At 43.5% G+C, this 21,905-nt stretch overlaps 1 protein-coding gene across 1 annotated transcript in view; it reads left to right on the top strand.

Annotated features, from left to right (window-relative positions):
* znf385b (zinc finger protein 385B) overlaps positions 1-13,573 on the top strand; it is a 463,674-nt gene extending 450,101 nt beyond the window's left edge. The window contains exons 11-12 of the mRNA XM_084314029.1: positions 11,431-11,532; positions 12,993-13,573. Of these exons, the coding sequence (XP_084170155.1) occupies positions 11,431-11,532; positions 12,993-13,277 (387 nt within the window). The 3' untranslated portion in view covers positions 13,278-13,573. The remainder of the gene's footprint in view (positions 1-11,430; positions 11,533-12,992) is intronic.
* Positions 13,574-21,905: the final 8,332 nt, after the last annotated feature.

Below are 21,905 nucleotides of genomic sequence, written 5' to 3'. Positions count from 1 at the left end.
ATGCCTCCCATTGACCCTTTATCAAACTGGCATGACATTCATTCACCCTCGCCCCACAGTGGGTCAATAATGGTTATTATAATAATAATAATAATAATAATAATAATAATAATAATAATAATAATAATAATAATAATAATAATAATAATAATAATAATAATAATAATAATAATAATAATAATAATAATAATGGTCCCCTCTCTACACCTCTCCATCATCTCCCCCCCCCTCTCTACATCTCTTCATCATCTCTTCCCCCCTCTCTACACCTCTTCATCATCTCCTTCCCCCCCTCTACACCTCTTCATCATCTCCTCCTCCCCCCTGTCTTTAATGAGACACTTGTGGTCTCTCCATTTGGCGCACAATAGCAGGAATGTCAACTTCAATGTTTGTGCATGCAATCTGCATCAGATGAAATAATGTTTCATCCGACAGCCTGTTTCTCTACTTTGACTTGATGTGCTTCATGTTTGAGAAATTGCTCTCACATATGTATGTGCTCCCAAACATACTGGCCATAGAGAGGGCAAAGTCCCTGAGGAGTGGGAAGCGGGGCTCAGGTAGCAGTTTCCAAAACGAAATTCCCCTCTCATTTCTCTTTGCTTGAAAAAAAGGATCTGACTGTAGCTCGCACAGTTCAAGCTGCAACGGTGGGGGCTGCTCTGACACCGTAGCGGTGAGGGGGCCGGCAAACAGCGCTATCCGTGACAGCATGCCGTTGAAATCTTCAAACCGATCATTGAATTGCATTTGCAGTGTTTCAATGTCGCTCCTGTACTTTCCGACGGCTCAGCCATCGGATTTCTGTGTGTAGCTGCAAGTGGCCATAATCAGTGTCCATCTCTTCCAAAAAGGAGACAAACTTTCTATGGTTTAGTGACCTGTTGCCTCCACGAATTAGATTGGTAACCTTGGTAACCAAATCCATAACACGGCTGTAGTAGTCAAGCTTCTTGGCACAGAGAGCCTCCTATATCAGATAAAAAAAAATAAAAACTATTTAACGACTCTCGCATATAATTTGACTACACTCGACTTGCATTGGTCATTATAGTGCCCCACAATAGATGGAAATTATGTTAGCGAACTTACCTGATGTATAATGCAGTGCAGCATTGGACACTCAATGCCACTCTGCCTTAGAAGCCCGGCGAATCCTGTGTGTTTTCCTTTCATTGCCGGTGCTCCATCGGTAACAACAGCCGACAGTTTATCAAAACCCCCATATTGCTGCACGGCACTTTCAACAGCGTTGAATATGTCCACACTAGGGCTGACCCCTATTAGTCAAATAGTCTACTAATCGATCGAAAGGAGCCATAGTCGACTGCCAACTCTTCTTAGTCGAATACAATACAAAAAAATAAAAAAAATAAAAAAAATAAAAAAATATTATAATTTTTTTTTTCTTTTTTTTTCTTTATTGGCCTGGGGCCGCATGGAACGTCGGTGAGGACCGCATGCGGCCCGCGGGCCGCCAGTTGCCCCTCCCTGTTCTAGGGCAAGGGCCCCTTTCAGTGACGGCTCCTTTCCTGAGCTGGTCCCCCCTCCAGGGCGCGGTCCCCTAGGCAAAAATGTCTCCCCTGGTCTGCTCCTGCTCAGTGTCTCTGGCTGTCCTCTCCACATCTGCTCCTCCACCGCCGCCGTCTCCTCTCTCTCGTCGCGGATGATCTGTGTACCAGGCTGCGGTGCCTGGCCCCTGCGGCTTCCTCCTCCTCCAGTCTGTCCTCCTGGTCATCTCCATTGCTGTCGGTGTCATTCCCCCCTTGAAAGCAGAAACACAACACCGGCAGTCGTCTGTCCATTCGACTTCCCTTGTTTTGCTATTAGTCTACCATGGCTTTGGGCCTGCAGCTCGTTCTCTATATATTTTTTTCCTCTGCAAGCCCCTATTTGTTCTCTATTAGTCCCCCACCTTCTCAACACCCATATCTAATCCTACAGGGCTGTTCCCTGTTTTGTTGTCTTCCGGCGTGACACCAGCAGCTAAACGATACCCACTCGGCGCTCTACGTTTGTCCCACGGGTGACCCCCAGCGCGCGCCAGTTCTTTCTGGTGACGTGTCCCCTCAAGACTCTGCCTATTTATTAGGTGTGAGAAGGCCCCACTGGAATTCAAACTCCCTCTTTAATTCCATAATTAACCCATTCAAATAACTGCACCATCTTTCTGTGCACTTCTTATTTAATCAATTAATAATTAAACTCTATATCTAATATTATTATTATAATAATAATCCACTCTCTGTGCTAAATATTCCCCTATGGGTAATGAAAACTCCCCAGCACTACCCCCCCTCCACCACTAGGTGGCGACCTACTCGTCCTCTATGGTGGTTTAGTTGACGTGTCACTTCCTGATCCTAAACCCCTCGTGGCTCTGCGGCCATTTTGACTCGGTGCAAATGGCTACTCTCTCAACAAACGAACGCTGCCCTTCCTTCCAAGGCCTAAAAACACAGCTGTTTTTCCTCTCTTTCCTATCCATTATCAGGGGACGCTTTCTCAGACTAATACTCTTGCCTGATCGGACATAATACACACTGGTACAATCTCCTTTCGACTTTCCTTCTGTTATGAAAACAGTCCCGCCATCAACAATTTTTCGATCTGATTCAAGCGCCCCCCCCCCCCCCCCCCCTTTCCTCATCTCGCATTTACCCTCCTTAAACCAAAACTGTGCAGCCTGCCTCGTTTGCTTTTCATTCTCTGTAGATAACACCCTCGATTTTCACCATGGCTCTCTGCTCATATTATTACAGCTGGCATTCTCTCTGTCGAACTAGAAATGTTTACGTTTACGGATTCACTATCTGTTCGTTTTTATTTGGCTTAAAAGATCAAAACAACCGTGTGCACAGTGAACTCACATTTTTGATCGGAGCGCTGTTTCCCCTACAGCGCTGGTTCGCCTCCTGACCGCTCGACTCGCCGCTCTCTCCCAGGGCTGGCCGGCCTTGCTTCGATCATGATTCTCCCACACATTGATGACTGTTGTCCACTGTCGCCCCATTATTGAAAGAGTCTTTATCCGTTGTTCTTATCTCTTGCAAATCCGGCTGTCATCAACAACCAACTGTTCCCGTTGTTTTAATCTCTTGCAAATCCGGGTCCCAACGGCATCAACTGTAATATTCTGATCAAACTGGCCAGTATCACGTCTTCGTCTGTTTGACCCTCCATCCAATTCCTCTGCGTTGTGTACTTTTAATGGTCCTGACGTCTCCGATACTGGTAGATAAGATCCTTATCTCCCCCCGTTAGTGCAATCCATAAACCATAATAATTCTCCACTTGCGTAAGAATTCGACACTCCGACACCGTGAAATACCTTATGAGGAGAAGCGTTGTTTTATTGCTATAAACAGAACCTCATAATCAGATGTTATCAGATGTTATCAAATTGTATCGTCCTTGAAGAGTCTATTCTAATGATCTCTCGGTGTGTTCAGATTGTCCTTTTGTTATTCAGTCCAATAGTGGTCAGGCCTAGTCGTTAGCCTGAACCCTCCTCGTGTTAGCCGAAGCTAATGATGTCGTGGCATTCTTCCTCCCCCCCCCCCCCCCCCCTCTCTCGTGATAAGAGGAGAGAGAGTCCTCTGTGTGATCTCAGTCCTACTCGCTCTCGGTCAGATTCTAGTCTGCTCAACACCCGGAAACACCGTTCAACTTATAGATGTTCGTCGTCGCAACGACGGCCCCGCCTTCTGGTTGTCATGCGACATGTTGTCATGACAACTGCGTTTAACCTTTACACACACTTCAAAACGTTTCTCTACTGTTGCATTAAGGAGGTCACCCCTCTCCCTCGCTCTGGGCCTACAGTACACTTGCTCTTATCTGTGTTCTTCCAAGGAATGCAAAACATTGGGCTGGCTGCTAAACATTCTGCAGTGCTGGCTACTGCCTCTTCTTCTATCACCGTTTTCTAAAGCGAACCATGCACATTTCGTTACCACCGTTTTAGCTGTCATCTCTCCCCAATCTATACATCACATACATTGAAAAAGCACCGTTTTCTCTCAGTATCATTCATTCTTCTGGTATCTATAATATAGTATAATTCATTCCTCTGGTATCTATAATAGAGTATCATTCATTCCTCTGGTATCTATAATAGAGTATCATTCATTCTTCTGGTATCTATAATAGACTATCATTCATTCTTTTGGTAGTTTATAATAGACTATTCATTCTTGCATTGAATTAAATACATGGATTTCTCAAAATCGTCAGCATAACATAATATCAAAAGTTAATTTCAGTCAGGGAGATACTGGTGTGTAGTTGAACATAGACTGAAATGAACTTTTGATCTCCCGAGCAACGGTATGTCACGTCAGTTTATTTTACTTCGCATTATATATTAAACAACAAGTCTGGGCCACTGGTCCAACACTAATCCTGAAGTGGTTGAAATGGTCCAACTTCTCAACATTTCATTGGAGCGTCTCTCTGTTTACTGGACGCTGACAACTTGATTAGAACGTAACATTTTATTTTCACTCCAAATTTCAATGGAGTCATCAATTTTATTTTATGCTCTAATCAAGATGTTTAGTTTAGTTTAGTTTAGTTTATTTATTTAGCACATTATTTAAAAACAGTGCTAGGAGGGAACGAAGCCCAAAGGACTTGTACAAAGTTCCACTCCCATCCCATCAATGTCCATAATCAAATATGAACGAAATACATGTAAACATGGTCAAGAAAAGAAACTCAAGAGACATAAGGCAAACACTATAACGAAAAAAATTGAATATAGACACGGATAGATATCATGTTCAAAAGCAACAAAGTACAAGAAGGCAAAGGAGAGGAGAATAACATATGAAAAATATATAATGAAGAAAAATAACAAAATAACCATCCATATAGGTAACACTGTTACACAGGACTAACTTAATAAGTTGATGATTTATGATCAAATTAAATTGCCTTTTAGTTGCTTTCTAAAGATAGATAAGGAGGTTGTTGACTTTTGATATTGTATATTATATGGTAACTGTTACAAAGGGTCAGATTAAACCGAATATATATATTTATTGCTTGAGATCCCTTGTATAATATTTGTATATCGTTTGATATCCCTTGTATATTCTTTGTATATATACACAGAATATCCCTTTACCTGGGTACAAGCCAGACCATAATATTCGTTCTCCTATTGGACAGCGACCCCTAGGCGCCAACGGCCATACCCCCAATGGCAAGTTCAAAGGCAACGCCAAGGCATGTCTCAACATGTCCAGGTTTGCGCAGTAATACGAGACAGAACTGAGGTTGGCACTAGATTATTCACCTTACGTATAAATACGTCGCAGGTGGATACAGCAGGTTCTTATCCTAAACGTTGAAGCCTTCACCACGAGACAACGTGCTGTGAAGTGGGCCTCTTTGCCCCTGAATAGAGCCTTGAGAACCGCGTGCGAATATATAGCTAAAGTGTCAGAGTTTAACGCAGTATCGTTGAGTTCGACTTATTCTAATGTGAAGTAATAGTCTATCATTTATAGTGTATCGTGCGGCTACCGTTCTTCAGTGACCAGCATTACCACCGGTTCGTCGTACCTATAGCTAGTGCACTTATCCAGGCTGGGCGGCCTAAACTCGTGCCACCACCCGAGGAGTCCTAGACGAGAACCGTTGGATATGTACACCGGAGAACCTACACCGGCGAATGCAGAGCCTTTTCTGGCTGGATTATATTGCTTTGGTACCGTGACTGCTGGAGCAGAGAACCGTCTACCCCACTATCGTGTGGGATCTACCCCTGTGAGGAGCACCCTCGAGCCCGCCTCTAGGACCAGAGGCTGGCTAGCTTTCATCCATGCTGTCGGGCATACTGGATTATAGCTGTTGCTTTGTCTGCGGACCAAGGGAGTACTGCACTGGCTCCTGTATCTGGAGCCTCGTTATTCCGCGTTGACCCAGACTTTGCACCCGAACATTCCTCTACCCTGCCGGCTTACAACCGGAGGGAACCCCCCAGTGTCTCCAGCTGACTACTAGTGTGCCTTATGTAATTGCTATGCTACAGGTGGTGTCAGTTATACCCATCTTACTATTCTCATGGACTTACGCTCTTGACCTAATTTAAGTGTTCTTCGCCTTACAAGCGCGAGTATAATTCTCAATCTGTAACCTACAGTTGCTTGCTCTAATAATAATAAATCCCTCTAACTAGAACTTTATGTGTCATTGCCGTATTCTTGTGTGGGTGTTCATCAGATATATTCATGTACTGTATGGCCAGTAATTAAAGTACATAACTAAGTAGTGGTTTAATAATACCATACTCTCAATACAGTCAGGGAATTGTACCCCTCAGTTACAGTAACTCAGTTACGTCTATTCTGCATCGAACATTGTACATATGTCTATACTGAACACTGTGACCTCATTTTTTACTTCTAATTTACATGCTATACTATGTTATTTTATTTCATACTTATCTTGTCTTGCACAGTCTCTGGAGCGTAACAGTAAGAAGCATTTTGTATAAAAGTATTCTGTACTTCTGTATGACAACTATTAAAGAAACTTGAATGATGAACTTAGAGTGTTCCAGAGTTTAGGACCAGCCCCCAGTAAACAGACAGATGCTCCATTGACATTTTGAGAAGTTGGACCATTTAAAAAAATTTGGGGTAAGTGTTACAAATAAGTCGGGCGCCCTCGTGGCGCACCGCATAGTGCCTCGCACACCTACGCGGCCGTCCCGGGTGTGTGAATACTTTCGGAAACCAACATGCTCTTCCGCGTTGCTCTGATTGGCCAGCGATAATGCGCACGTGCGCGTTACCAGCGTAGGGGGAAACGAGCGTAGAAGATCGCTGGCCAATCAGAGCAACACGGAAAGGCATGTTGTGGTACCAGAAAAGTCACGTGAAACACTGCAGACCACTGATTGGTCAGAAGAGAGACACGTCACTCGTTGGAGCGTCTCCAGAAAAACAGAAAGCCGCCATCTTTAATGTCTCGTATAGGATTTCATTTGCAGCAGGAACAAGTGCAATAAACAAAAAAGGATACAGTCACTGTGTATTCTGCCTCATTTATTGATGAAACAAAACCGACATCAACACAATTTGCCACCGAGCGGAGAGTTTAGTCTCACAAAAGGATCGCTGACTTGTTAAGGTTGTTGTTAGGTTAGGTGCTAATGTTGTGCTAGCGTTTTAGCATGGCTATCGTACATAGCGTGATCAATATAACTCGCTATTGATTGTTTGATTGTACTAGTAACTAATGGTTAATGCTTGTAGAATAGACACAACGTGAGGTAATCACCATCCATTTTAAACCGGTTATTACCTAATGCTAACGTTAGTAGATAGACGCGAGAGCGGTAACGTTACAGCTTGTTAGCCTAATGCTAATGCTAACGTTAACGTTTAGCAGATAGACACGAGAGCCTAGGTAACGTTAATGCAATGAGAGGTAACGTTAGCGTTAGCAGAATAGACACAACGAGAGTCTCGTTAATGTTATTATTGATTGATTGATTGATTGAAAACTATGTTTTACTCTGGCTTGCGCCTAGCTCGCGGACATATGCTGGAGCTCTCAGCTTAGCTCGCGGACATAGCTATGCTGGAGCTCTCAGCTGTACACCAGCGGCCCCCGCCTCCCCACAGGGAGACAAGTACGAAATGCGCATTCGCGCGTTACCGGCGTAGGGGGGAAAGAGCGTAGAAGATCGCTGGCCAATCAGAGCAACGCGGAAGGGCATGTTGGTTGCCGAAAGTATTCACGCGTCCCGGGTTCGCCTCCCGCTCCCGGGGGATAATTTGTCGCATGGCTTCCCCACCTCTTCACCCTCTCCTCCTCTGTTGGTCATGTCTGACCATGAAATAAATAGCTGGAAAAAACGCAAAAAATAAATCTTTAAGTGTTACAAATAAGTGGCCTGGATGCGTGAACACTTAAGGCAGAAGAAGAGTGCTTCTGCATTGGCGTTTTGCGCTCTGATTGGCCGAGCGCGCGCATGCGCATGAGCCGCAACAAGCTCCTCTAGCCAGGAATCGAAACTCTGTTAAGCTCCAGAGAGAGAGGCTGAAAACGCACAGTTCTTGCCCGACTGATGGGAGCCGAATCCCGGATCCGAGTTTTCTGATGAATACCCCCAAAACATGGAGATCGTGAACGCAATTTATACGCATGGAAGTATTGATTACGCCGTAACGAATAATTAAAAAAATATACCGTCCAACATATGTGTAAAGGCACACACAACATATTCCAGTTAACGGTATATTTTTTTAATGATTCGTTACGGCGTAATCAATACTTCCATGCGTATAAATTGCGTTCACGATCTCCATGTTTTGGGGGTATTCATCAGAAAACTCGGATCCGGGATTCGGCTCCCATCAGTCGGGCAAGAACTGTGCGTTTTCAGCCTCTCTCTCTCTGGAGCTTAACTACAGTCCAGCGCTGTCAGTTAGAGTAATTACATTCCAGGACTGTCCAGAACTGTCAGTTAGAGTAACTACAGTCCAGCACTGTCAGTTTCAGTAACTACAACTTAACACTGTCAGTTTGAGTAACTACAACCCAGAACTGTCAGTTAGAGTAACTACAACCCAGAACTGTCAGTTAGAGTAACTACAACCCAGCACTGTCAGTTAGAGTAACTACAACCCAGAACTGTCAGTTAGAGTAACTACAACCCAGAACTGTCAGTTAGAGTAACTACAACCCAGCACTGTCAGTTAGAGTAACTACAACCCAAAACTGTCAGTTAGAGTAACTACAACCCAGCCCTGTCAGTTAGAGTAACTACAACCCAGCACTGTCAGTTAGAGTAACTACAGTCCAGCGCTGTCAGTTAGAGTAACTACAACCCAGCACTGTCAGTTAGAGTAACTACAACCCAGCACTGTCAGCATAGGCAGAGTTTGAACTTGACGCCAGGGGGTGCGACTGCTTGGCGAACTATACCCGATTTTTTTTGACCTTTATTTTATTATTTTAGCGTTTTTACAATGCCCTAACCCCTAATTTTTTATTTTATTTAGGTAGTACAGCAGCACACACACACACTCACACACACAGCACTACGGGGGATCATTTTTAACTGACTTGAAAAATGGAGGCTCTAATTATTATTATTCATAGAGACTCTCGAGCAATAATAATTATTACAGCCTCCATTTTTCGTGGACGAAAAATATACCAGACTATAGATATCAATTTTCCCGAAATAACGCTACCTGCCTCGACAAAATCCGTGCATTGGTTATCCAGATACATTAATTATCATCTCAGAATAAGTGGCTTTGTATCGCGCTGCTGCTGCGAATGGTGGTGCTTGGCAGCGCGTTAACCATTTCACTGCCACACTACAGAAGGTTCGCCTTATAATGTGACATGATTACTACTATAAAATGAATGTATTGTAAAACAAAACATAATAGAATTCAGATTTGTTTCTCACAATTATTATAATTTTATTAAAATAAAAATAATCTTGATTTTTTTTTATTTTTTTTTTTTAAAGCAATTTCACCCCCGGCCACCAGGGGGTGCAATGCACCCCCTGCACCCCCATAAACTCCGCCCATGACTGTCAGTTAGACTAACTACAACCCAGCACTGTCAGTTAGAGTAACTACAGTCCAGCGCTGTCAGTTTCAGTAACTACAGTCCAGAACTGTCAGTTTCAGTAACTACAGTCCAATCCAATCCAATCCACTTTATTTATAAAGCACATTTAAATCAACAAAGTTGACCAAAGTGCTGTACATAGCATAAGATAAGATAAAACATAAAACGTAAAAAATTTAATAAAAGCACACAATAAAAGCAGTACAATGTGTCATATAAAAAAGGCCAGTCTCTTAGAAACGGTTTAAAAAACAAAAGCCAGAGCAAATAAATGTGTTTTGAGGCGTGATTTAAACACCTGCAGAGTGGGGGCCTGCCTAACATGGAGTGGCAGCTCATTCCAGAGCTTTGGGGCTGCCACTGCAAAAGCACGGTCCCCCCTAAGCTTCAGCCTGGAGTCTGGAACGGCCAAGAGGAGCTGGTCAGATGACCTGAGGGACCTTGGAGGAACATAGGGTTCCAGCAGGTCCGAGAGGTAACCCGGTGCCAAGCCGTTCAAACATTTAAAAGCAAACAGTAAAACCTTAAAATCAATCCTAAAACGCACAGGAACCCAGTGGAGGGCAGCCAGCACAGGGGAAATGTGCTCCCGCGTTCGCGTTCCCGTCAGCAGACGGGCAGCGGCGTTCTGCACCAACTGCAAACGAGAGAGGGAGGCCTGACTGACTGACACCAACGTACAGGGCATTGCAGTAATCAAGGCGAGAGGTCATAAAAGCATGGATAACCGTTTCAAAAACGGAACGGGATCAAAAAGGTTTGACCTTGGACAGCCTCCTAAGTTGGAAAAAACTCTTTCCCACCACAGCATTGATCTGTTTGTCCAACTTTAGGTCACAATCCAATTTTACACCTAGGTTGGTGACTGTTGGCTTCACAAAAAGCCCAAGAGGGCCCAAGTCACCAGGAGGAGACACATGCCCATTGCTGGGAACAAACACCATGACCTCTGTTTTACTGTCATTGAGACAGAGACAGTTTGATGCCAGCCATGTCTTAACATCGTCAAGGCATGCTAATAGTGGTTTTACCGGGTTGCTAGTGTTTCTTTTTAATGGCATGTAAATCTGGCTGTCATCTGCGTAGCAGTGAAAGGAGACGCCATGCTTGTGCGCCATGCATGCTCTAACTGACGCCATGTCAGTTAGAGTAACTACAGTCCAGCGCTGTCAGTTTCAGTAACTACAGTCCAGAACTGTCAGTTTCAGTAACTACAGTCCAGAACTGTCAGTTAGAGTAACTACAACCCAGCACTGTCAGTTAGAGTAACTACAACCCAGAACTGTCAGTCAGAGTAACTACAGTCCAGTGTCAGAGCCAATCAAACCACTGCTAGGCCCTCTTTCTATGAATATTCATGTATGAAATCAACCTTCCATGTCTAATTAAGGGGCTCTGAGTGTAGGACAATGAATGGTCTTAAATGTTCATGTTATTAATACGTCTATGTTCTAAATAAGAATTTCAGTTGGACTTTAAAGGTGCTATAGATAACATTCAGCCACTAGATGTCGCACTAGAGCAACAGCATGTCATTTATCCTATCAGAAAATGGGAAGTAGGGAGGGGATACATGCCTGCAACATCTAAACAACAACATACATTTTGGACCCGCCAGCATTTTTTTAATGATAAATTCATGAATAGATTTTTTGGGGGGGGGGGGGGAAGCAATACTTTTATTCTGCACATTTCTAAAAGCTCTGTGGATGTATCTTTTGTATTTTATAAGATTACTCTACGTAAGATTTTATATCTATAGCACCTTTAATTCTAGAATAGTGTTCATCTAAATGTAATTTGTTGTTGTTACAGCACATCTCCAGTAGGAGGCATAAGGACAGAGTGGCTGGCAAACCAATGAAACCCAAGTATAGCCCCTATAACAAACAACAACGCAGCAGCGCTGTTCTGGCTGTAAGTACCTAGTCTGTCTATCTATCCATCTATCTGTCTGTCTGTCTGTCTGTCTGTCTGTCTGTCTGTCTGTCTGTCTGTCTGTCTGTCTGTCTGTCTGTCTGTCTGTCTGTCTGTCTGTCTGTCTGTCTGTCTGTCCATCCGTCCGTCCGTCCGTCTGTTTGACTGTCTGTCTGTTTGTCTGTCTGTCTGTCTGTCTGTCTGTCTGTCTGTCTGTCTGTCTGTCTGTCTGTCTGTCTGTCTGTCTGTCTGTCTGTCTGTCTGTCTGTCTGTCTGTCTGTCTGTCTGTCTGTCTGTCTGTCTGTGTCTGTCTGTCTGTTTAGCTGTCTGTCTGTCTGTCTGTCTGTCTGTCTGTCTGTCTGTCTGTCTGTCTGTCTGTCTGTCTGTCTGTCTGTCTGTCTGTCTGTCTGTCTGTCTGTCTGTCTGTCTGTCTGTCTGTCTGTGTCTGTCTGTCTGTTTAGCTGTCTGTCTGTCTGTTTAGCTGCCTGTCTGTCATTGTAAATGAGAGCTTGCTCTCAATGAACTTTCGAGATTAAATAAAGATTGAATGAATATATCGATACTATCTATGTCTGTCTATCTGTCTGTATATATGTCTGTGTCTATTTATCTGTCTATCTATATCTGTTTATCTATCTGTTTGTCTGTCTATCTATCTATATCTATCGATATATCTATCTATCTATCTATCTATCTATCTATCTATCTATCTATCTATCTATCTATCTATCTATCTATCTATCTATCTATCTATCTATCTATCTATCTATCTATCTATCTATCTATCTATCTATCTATCTATCTATCTATCTATCTATCTATCTATCTATCTGTCTATTTATCTATCTGTCTGTCTATGTATTTATCTACTGTATCTATATATCTGCCTGTCTGTCTGTCTATCTATCTATATGTGTGTGTGTGTGTGTGTGTGTGTGTGTGTGTGTGTGTGTGTGTGTGTGTGTGTGTGTGTGTGTGTGTGTGTGTGTGTGTGTGTGTGTGTGTGTGTGTGTGTGTGTGTGTGTGTGTGTGTGTGCGTGCGTGCGTGTGTGTGTATATCTATATATCATTGTAAATGAGAGCTTGCTCTCGAGGATCTTTTGAGATTAAATAAATATTGAATGTGAATATATCTATACTATCTATATCTGTCTGTATCTATGTGTCTGTCTGCGCGCGCACACTGAGTCTGACGTGGACAGGAAACCCGTCTATTATATGCCATCAACAAGCTCTCAGGCTAGTGTTCAGCAGATAAGCTAGTCTAGCCTAGAAGCTTGTTGAGAAGTTTTTGTGTTGGAACGACACGCGTTACCAAAGTGGATATGCAGACATAAATAACAGCAGTTAGTAATTCGACACTTTGTTCATGTTGAATGTTGGTGGATAAGAAGAGTAATGATGATCTCTATCTCTCTGTTTCTCTTTCTCTCTGTCTCTCTCTCTCTTCTCCTCTCCAGGCTAAACTAGTCCTCCAGAAGGACTTGGTCAATTCGTCCATCGCTCCTGCTTTTCTCTCTTCTCCTTTCTGTCATCCCTCCTCTCTGCCCTCCTCTCTGCCTCGCTCCTTCTGCCTCGCCCCCTCCTCTCTGACCACCTCCATCTCCCTCTCCCCCTCCTCTATCTCTCCCTCTCTTTCTCTCCATCCACGGCCCGCTCCCTCCCTCTTCCCACCCTCCTTCCTGCGCCCGGCCCCAGGGCCAATCAGAGCCACCCAGGGTTCCATCCTTTTTGCTCCCTACTGACATCATATAGATAGACAGGATAGAGAGCACCCTAACTCCCTGACCATAGATATATACAGTATAGAGACTAGAGAGGATATTGTTACCAACCCAGGGTTCTGACCATAGATCCAGTAGAGAGAACACTGGCATCACAACAACATTACTGCCAGCCATCTTTGTGGGGTAACTGATGATTTCCTACATCCAGACCACCTCCAGACCACCTCCTCCATCCAGATCACCTCCTACATCCAGACTACCTCCTGCATTCAGACCACCTCCTCCATCCAGACCACCTCCTCCATCCAGACCACCTCCAGACCACCTCCTCCATCCAGACCACCTCCTGCATTTAGACCACCTCCTCCATCCAGACCACCTCCTCCATCCAGACCACCTCCTCCATCCAGACCACCTCATCCATCCAGACTACCTCATCCAGACCACCTCCTCCATCCAGACCACCTCCTCCATCCAGACCACCTCATCCAGACCACCTCCTGCATCCAGACCACCTCCAGACCACCTCCTGCATTCAGACCACCTCCTCCATCCAGACCACCTACAGACCACCTCCTCCATCCAGATCACCTCCTCCATCCAGACCACCTCCAGACCACCTCCTCCATCCAGACCACCTCATCCAGACCACCTCCTACATCCAGACCACCTCCTCCATCCAGACCACCTCATCCAGACCACCTCCTCCATCCAGACCACCTCCTCCATCCAGACCACCTCCAGACCACCTCCTCCATCCAGACCACCTCATCCAGACCACCTCCTACATCCAGACCACCTCTTCCATCCAGACCACCTCATCCAGACCACCTCCTCCATCCAGACCACCTCCAGACCACCACCTCCATCCAGATCACCTCCTCCATCCAGACCACCTCCAGACCACCTCCTCCATCCAGATCACCTCCTACATCCAGACCACCTCCTACATCCAGACCACCTCCTCCATCCAGACCACCTCCTCCATCCAGACCACCTCCTACATCCAGACCACCTTTCTTTTTGTCTCTATATCACATCCTGGACCAGTGCCAGGCATGTGATCTGTGTAGAATTATTCAAATCCCCACCCCTTGTATGCTTCATATAATGACATCATTGTATTAAACAGCTGCACAGCAGAGAAGGTAGGTCATATCGTCTCACCACCCATTACGTTTATATGTCATCTTTAGGGAAGCAGTGGCACATACTGGCAGCCATCTTGCCTGCTGTACCTCCTGCCATAGACATAGAAAGAAGATTATAGACCTAGATATCATAGAAAGGAAATTATAGACCTATATACCATATAAAGGAGATTATAGACCTATGTACCATAGAATGGAGATTATAGACATATATACCATAGAAAAAGATTATTCTGCAAGATTGGCGTTGCAGAATAAAAACACACTGATTCCCACCCTGGACAACCCCCCCCCCCCCCCCCCCCCCCCCTTCTGAAAACAGGAAGCTTTCAACTGCTGCTGGATCCACTCACTTCCTTCTTACTGCACTAAACCTGCATACTGCGATCTGCACTTCAGAGTGTACTTGATGTCACAGCTGTCTTCTCAACGACCCCAGAGATGTCCCCTTCATACTCCTACTGCAGCCTCTTCATACCAAGTGTGTACTCGCCAGTGCACTTCCCAGATGTCCCCTCCATAGTGCACCACTACTGCAGTGTTCTTTATGCAAGGTGTACACTCTCCTCAGTGTACTTGATGTTGCAGCTAACTTATCTACTGACATGGCGCACAACAGACTGTTAGCCTGAGACGGCCTCTAAATAACACTGGAATAACCCTGGAGCCGTCTATTACCTGGTTTTACCAGTATTTGAAAATGGCCCCGGGCCCTTGGGGCCAGTATATGTAGTGGAACACTAGTCCATTTACTGTTTCTCTTGTTTTAACTTTCTGCTGTCTGGGTGTCAATTAAACCTTCTTCAACTTGAAGCGTCAAACTGGAACTTTAAAAGACCCTTTTTAGATTCATAAGCATCAATGGAACTTTTAACTTGAAAAACATCAATGGAACTTTTAACTTGAAAAGCATCAATGGAACTTTTAACTTGAAAAGCATCAATGGAACTTTTAACTTGAAAAGCATCAATGGAACTTTTAACGTGAAAAGTATCAATGGAACTTTTAACATGAAAAACATCAATGGAACTTTTAACTTGAAAAGTATCAATGGAACTTTTAACATGAAAAGCATCAATGGAACTTTTAACTTGAAAAGCATCAATGGAACTATTATGATCTTAAACATCGATGGAACTCTTCAGAATCAAAAGCATCAATGGAACTTTTAAGGTAGAGCATCAATAGACCTGCTAGTCCTGTGGTGCCAACCTGATCAGCAACTCCTTGTCAATCCAAAAGCCTTACCAAATTATACATTATAATATATAATTGCCAGGCTAAACATATGTATAGATTTCAATATATAATTGCCAGGCTGAACATAATTATACATTTTAATCTATAAATGCCAGGCTGAACATAATTTGTTTCTGGACACTACAGGGTTAATGGGACATGATATTTGTTTATGAACACTACAGGGTTAATGGAATGTGATATTTGGTTCTGGATACTACAGGGTTAATGGGTCTTATTATTTGGTAAAGGGACCTTTTAAAGAAATGTCCCCAAGAAAAACATTTTATTCTTGATGTCGTCAAAACTAGGAACTCTTATCTACTTTTAAAAATAATGTATTTAATATCAAGATAAGGGTTGAAAAAAGAGGCAATTTGCACAAAATGATAATTTTTACAATGACCTTGTGCATGATATGGTATTAGTTAAGCATTCTTCTCTGGTTACTTTTGTTGAAGACTGGACTGACTTTAGCCAAAAGCTAATGCTAGCTAGCAGGCGCAAGCCAAGCTACCATTAGCAGAATCATGAACCATTTCCACAGCATTTAGTTTCCTGAGACGTTTTCTGTCTCTGCAGATGCAGTCTGTAAGGTTTTGGGGAAGCCACGGTCAGTACCCTTCAAGGTGTCATGCTGTACTGACCTCACATGTAGGGTTGCCACCTTTGACTAATAGAAATAAGGGACACCGATAATCGAGCGTGCGCTTGGCGCGCGTGATAAAAAACTTTGGGCGGTTTTGGGGCGTTTTTTGGGCGAAAATGGCCGGATTTTGTCACTATTTATTTTTTTACTTTATTTCGGTTTTAGGGTTAGGGTTAGGGTTATGTTATTTAATTATTTTGGGGAGCCAGCCCCCCAAACTCCTGAAATGCATAGAAATCTTTGAAATCTAAATAAAACAATGACATTTATATTAAAAAGAGCTAGCCCCCCAAACCCCTAAAATACATAGAAATCTATGCATTTTGGAACAGTTACTAATATATAGTCAAGAAAGCATTTAGTCATACTTAAAGTTTAAAGTGCTTTATTTGCATTTAACATTGTTTAAATAAATTGGCTGAACTATAGCCTCAACTTGAGCATAATACTGTATGCGTATAAAGTGCTGTAAAAACAAAGCCTGGGAACACGTTTACTGAAAGAGGACAATAATACAATGAAACACTTGTGTGACCCAAATTAAAAGATTAATAAAAAATAAAGTGCAAAGAAATCCTCCTTCCCTCAACCCTCTTAGCCAAAAAGTCATGGGTCCATCAGAAAGTGATTATGTCCTCTTTGGTGTAGACCAGGGTTAAACAGTCAACAGCCTTCCCTCTCTTCCTCACTGTGTTACTTATTTTTCCAAGTGTACTTCTTGTTACTCCTTGCAGCACTGAGTAGCTCTTTGTCTTTCAAAGCAGTGCTGTGAAACTCTGAACAGGACTGCTAAAAGTTGAGAGTGATCAGGAGCTCACTCCTCATGAGCTCCACTGAGCACCTGTTCCTGCTGTCACTCCACTTGTTGGTCATTCTGGAAAAAATCCTTTCCACATATCCAGTGGATGCTGGGATGCTCAAGATGTGGCTGATGATAGACAGCATGTTAGGCAGGTCAGCTACTTTAAAAACAGCCATCCACCTGGCGGCCACACCTTTGGACTTCCATTCATCCTCAGCATCTTCTCTGAGCCTCTTCAGAATGGTATTGACTGTGGTGCATTCATCATAAAGTTCATCCATCTTGACTTTATGGATGAGGTTGAGCTTACTAGCCACCTTCTCAATGTCATCAAAGGTCAAGGTGCCATGGTGCAGAGAGAGAGGTTGCAGTGAGAACAGCCAGTTGTCTTCTGAGAAGTTGAACCATTTCTCAACATATGAGATTGCAGTGTTAAGAAATGCAGTGAACTCTGCCCTTGCCATATCTGCTTCCTGTGGAAGGAGGCGCTGCAGCTTCACTTTAGTTAAGTAGCCGTAGAACTGGTCATCTCGTCTCTGTGTGAGTTTCTGCTTGAAGTTATCCATGGTGGAATATAACTCAACACAGGTGGTTGCATTACTCTCCAGCTTCTTTACAACTTCCTCAAAGAGGGAGAGGATATTATTGCAGAAGAGAAGGTAAACCTCCACTATGTCTCCATCTTCCTCATTTGAGTCTTCAGTGAGCTTTAACAACTCTTGAAGCCGTTTGGGACACTCCTCCCCCAGGCTGATGAAGTAAGACTTCAATGCAGTCCAGGTTTGCATCAGTCTGTGGATGGCTGGATTAAGAGAGAGCCACCTGGAACTGAATCTCTTGGAACTCAACATCACAGAACTCACAACATTCTTTGAGTGATTCTCTTCGTTTGGCAGATACAGAGAAGTGGCCATAGACCTTCAGCACAACATTTTCCACATCTATGGTGAGCTTGTCAAGAGTGTGCTTCACTGTGTTGTGCAATATGTGGGCATGGCAGTTTCCTTGCAGCAGATCTTTTTGTTCTTCTTCAGGTTGGTGAAGACAGAGTTGTGAATTCCATAATTCACATTTGTGTTGTCTGCACTAAATGCTGTCACTTGATTTAATGATAAGCCACATTTCTCAAGGGATTGTTCTAGGAGAGCTACAATCCCGGCAGCTGACTCATCTGGATTCTCAATGAAATCTAGCATTTTGTTGGTGACCCCACACTCTGGAGTGAAGTATTGGACAGCAAGGGGAAACATCTTCCTGTTCCCTTTATTTGATGCATCCGTCTGTATGGAGAATGGGAGGGGTTTGTCTGATGTTAAGGCCTTGAGAACATCACCCACTGCCTTTGGAGCAAGGACGTCTTTGACCAGAGCCTCTGCCTTTGTTCTTCCTAAAGTCATTTTCTTTACTATTTTAGAATCATGTAGAACCTTTTGATTGAGCTTGTGTGCACAGTCAGCACTGTTGTAGCTGAGGTTGTGTTTAACCGTGTGGTATACCTGTGTCACCTCAGCTGCAGTAACCTAGAGGGGAGGAGTGGGATGATCAAATTTAAATGAAATGAAATTGAACAGTATGACATTGACTTTTATATTGTTGTCTGAACACTATTTATTTATGTTTAAGTATTTATTTAAGTATTTTTGCATTTATGTATTTATGAATTACAGTATATTATTTATGTATTAACTCAACATTAATGAACAATCAACCATATTAGTCAACTGAAATAGCCCTAGACTATGCCAACATAGTCATGAATTGAAAATGGGGGACCCTGATGTAAACAATACGAAAGTCTTTCTCTGGTCTGCAGTATTTAGCTGTGCTGTATTGTACCCATTCTGCAATCTGTTAATAAAGTTTTCAATCAATCAATCAATCAACATCAGATTCAGCAGCCAATATGTAGGCTGCCTCTGCCAGGGCAGGTATAGAAATACTGACATCTAGTTAAAAACACAACCAGATAAATAAGATGTAATTAATAATATCCCATACCGAATCAATCTCAGGAGATGTTTCAGTCATGAAGAACTGTGACACCTGTGCTTGGGTCCTTTGCATTCTTATATTTCTGGCATGTTGTTCTCCGGAGGCATGCTGTCTGATGTCAGTCAGTCCACCATGTGCCACAGAAAACACACGCCTACATACTTTACAATTAGCTTTGTAAACATCTCGATTGACACTATCAACCCAGGGATTTGCCTCTTCCCACTCAGGTCTGTATTTCTCGAGGCGTTTTGTCTTTTTAGGACGCGTGGAGTAGACATTCTCAAAGCGAGCGCGCAGACAGAGGTTGCGCACAGCTGCGGCACAGAACTCTTCCTAGCAACGTGAAAGCGCTAATTCTCATTGGTCGGTGAGCTGCTGAGCGCACGCCCACCATAACAGAGTTGCCATGTCTGTTTATTTCCCCCGACTTTGACAATTTTGGCTTGTTTTTGTACGCCGGCTGGCTCATTTCTCTCACTAAACTGGCAACCTTACAATACGGAACATAGGGCGTCCCTTATCAGTTCAATACGGAACGCGTCTTTTAGTTTACAATTACGGAACGATTCCGTATTTTAAGGGACGGGTGGCAACCCTACTCACATGTCATGAGGTTTGTTTTTGGTTTCCGAGCTCCACACCACATTTTGAGATGCAACGTACGTAGAGGAGCAAAGCAATGTTTTTTGATGACAAGTTTTTAACAGGTGTTTAACTTCTCTGTCCATATTGTAACAACCACGGATGGCTAGACTCGCTAGCCTTTGGTCGGACCCTTTAGTTGACTGATTAGCGCTGTCACCTGTGGTCTGCCCCCCGAATTTGCTACAATATCAGGGATCATCCCTATGTTCCCCGGGTCCTATGTTCCCCGGGTCCTATGTTCCCCGCTTGATTGATTAATAGATTGAACATTTTATGAATTTTTATTATTTTATTAATTATTAATGTCCGCCTTGTTTCGAACTGGTTAAGCTTAGGCCCTCTTTCGAACTGGTTAAGGTTAGAGTTTGGAATCAGGGGTGGTGGTCTAAAATGTTCAATCAATCAATCAAAGCGGGGAACATAGAACCCGGGGAACATAGGACCCGGGGAACATAGACATGCTCCCCAATATCATAGCGTTTCAGAGATTCTTCCAGACTGCATCATTACTGCACCTCTGAAAGCACCGGGGACAGGGTGCCTAGGGAGCATCCAGCGCCTAATTTGGAATCATGACCTTTGACCTCATGCAATAATGTAACCAGATGTTTTTCTATTCGCTCTGTCTTGTTTGTTGATCTTCCTATAAGCAATACTGGGGTCAAGTCTCGATATTGAGGCTGGGTATTAATACTGAGGCTAAGATCAATTATCTGTACATGGTCAGGTTGAGTTGTGTTGTTGTAGAAGTCCCGAGCGCCTGTGCTGTTCTGGGACCAGCGTTCTACAGCACTGTCTGTCTTGTCTGTCTGTCTGTCTGTCTGTCTGTCTGTCTGTCTGTCTGTCTGTCTGTCTGTCTGTCTGTCTGTCTGTCTGTCTGTCTGTCTGTCTGTCTGTCTGTCTGTCTGTCTGTCTGTCTGTCTGTCTGTCTGTCTGTCTGTCTGTCTGTCTGTCTGTCTGTCTGTCTGTGCCTGCCTGCCTGCCTGCTCTGACCCTAGAGGCATTACTGAATATCCGGTTCAGTAACATTTCTAATTTTGATCTGGGACCAGTGTTCTACAGCCCCAGCCTGCCACACAGTCCAAGTAGAACTGGTCCCGGTCCAGGTGACATAGTCACATGGCGTCATTGCTTGTTTTGTTGTCAGGACGTAATGTGTATACCTTGTCGGAGTCTCTGTGGTCAGCTGACTGTAAACAGAGACTCTCTTGAGAAGGAAAGATGTTTTTGCACCATCTGGAGGGTGCAGTTTGGTTTCTGCTATGACCAGGGTGAGGGGGTAATGGGATTACAGTCAATCTGATTAGGCCTTCAAGAAAATATATGTGTAATCCTTTACAGTAATCAGATTATAAACACTTTACAGTAAACAGATGTTGGAAGGATTTAAAAGACATTTTCATTGAAATATTATGGTCACCGAACATTTTCTATCATAAAACATCATATATGTAAACCTGTAGCATCACAGATTTAAACCCATGACATCACAGATTTTCTCGTCTAATTAAGATACATTTCATGATCTTACTCCCAATTAGCAGGTTAATTTTCCATGACTATATATAGACAATTAATTATTTAACATAACAATGCTAACAAGGGGTTTAAAAGGTGGGTATTCCCCTGGGGTGAAAGGTCATGAGTATGAAACAGGATGGAAAGCCTTCTGTTACTGGTAAACACAACCGTTCATTAAGCTCATTAAGGCAGAGTTCATATTTAACTCTTTGTGGCCCAGAGCTGGTGTACTCCAGAGGCATGTAGTGTGTGGGGGGGGGGGGACCTTTGCCCTCATTGGATAAAGTAACCCTTCTCCATGATATTTAATTATTATATTTTAAAATGCTAATTGCTATTAATCATAGTAGTTTTAATATGGAACCATTCTGTTCTAGACAACCAAGCTAGCTTAAATCATTTGATCATAATAAGCTCCGCCCCTCTGGGAAAGAGTTACCGTGGTGACAAGCTCCACCCCTCCGAGAGAGTTACCAGGGTGATCAGTTCCACCTTTCTGAGAGTTACCATGGTGACAAGCTCCACCCCTCTGAGAGAGTTACCATGGTGACAAGCTCCACCCCTCTGAGAGCGAGAGTTACCATGGTGACAAGCTACACCCCTCTGAGAGAGAGAGTTACCATGGTGACAAGCTCCACCCCTCT

Source organism: Notolepis coatsorum (genome assembly GCF_963971535.1).
Source record: "Notolepis coatsorum genome assembly, chromosome: 5".
Taxonomy (NCBI): Eukaryota; Metazoa; Chordata; class Actinopteri; order Aulopiformes; family Paralepididae; genus Notolepis; species Notolepis coatsorum.
This window is presented reverse-complemented; position numbering and strand designations above follow the sequence as displayed.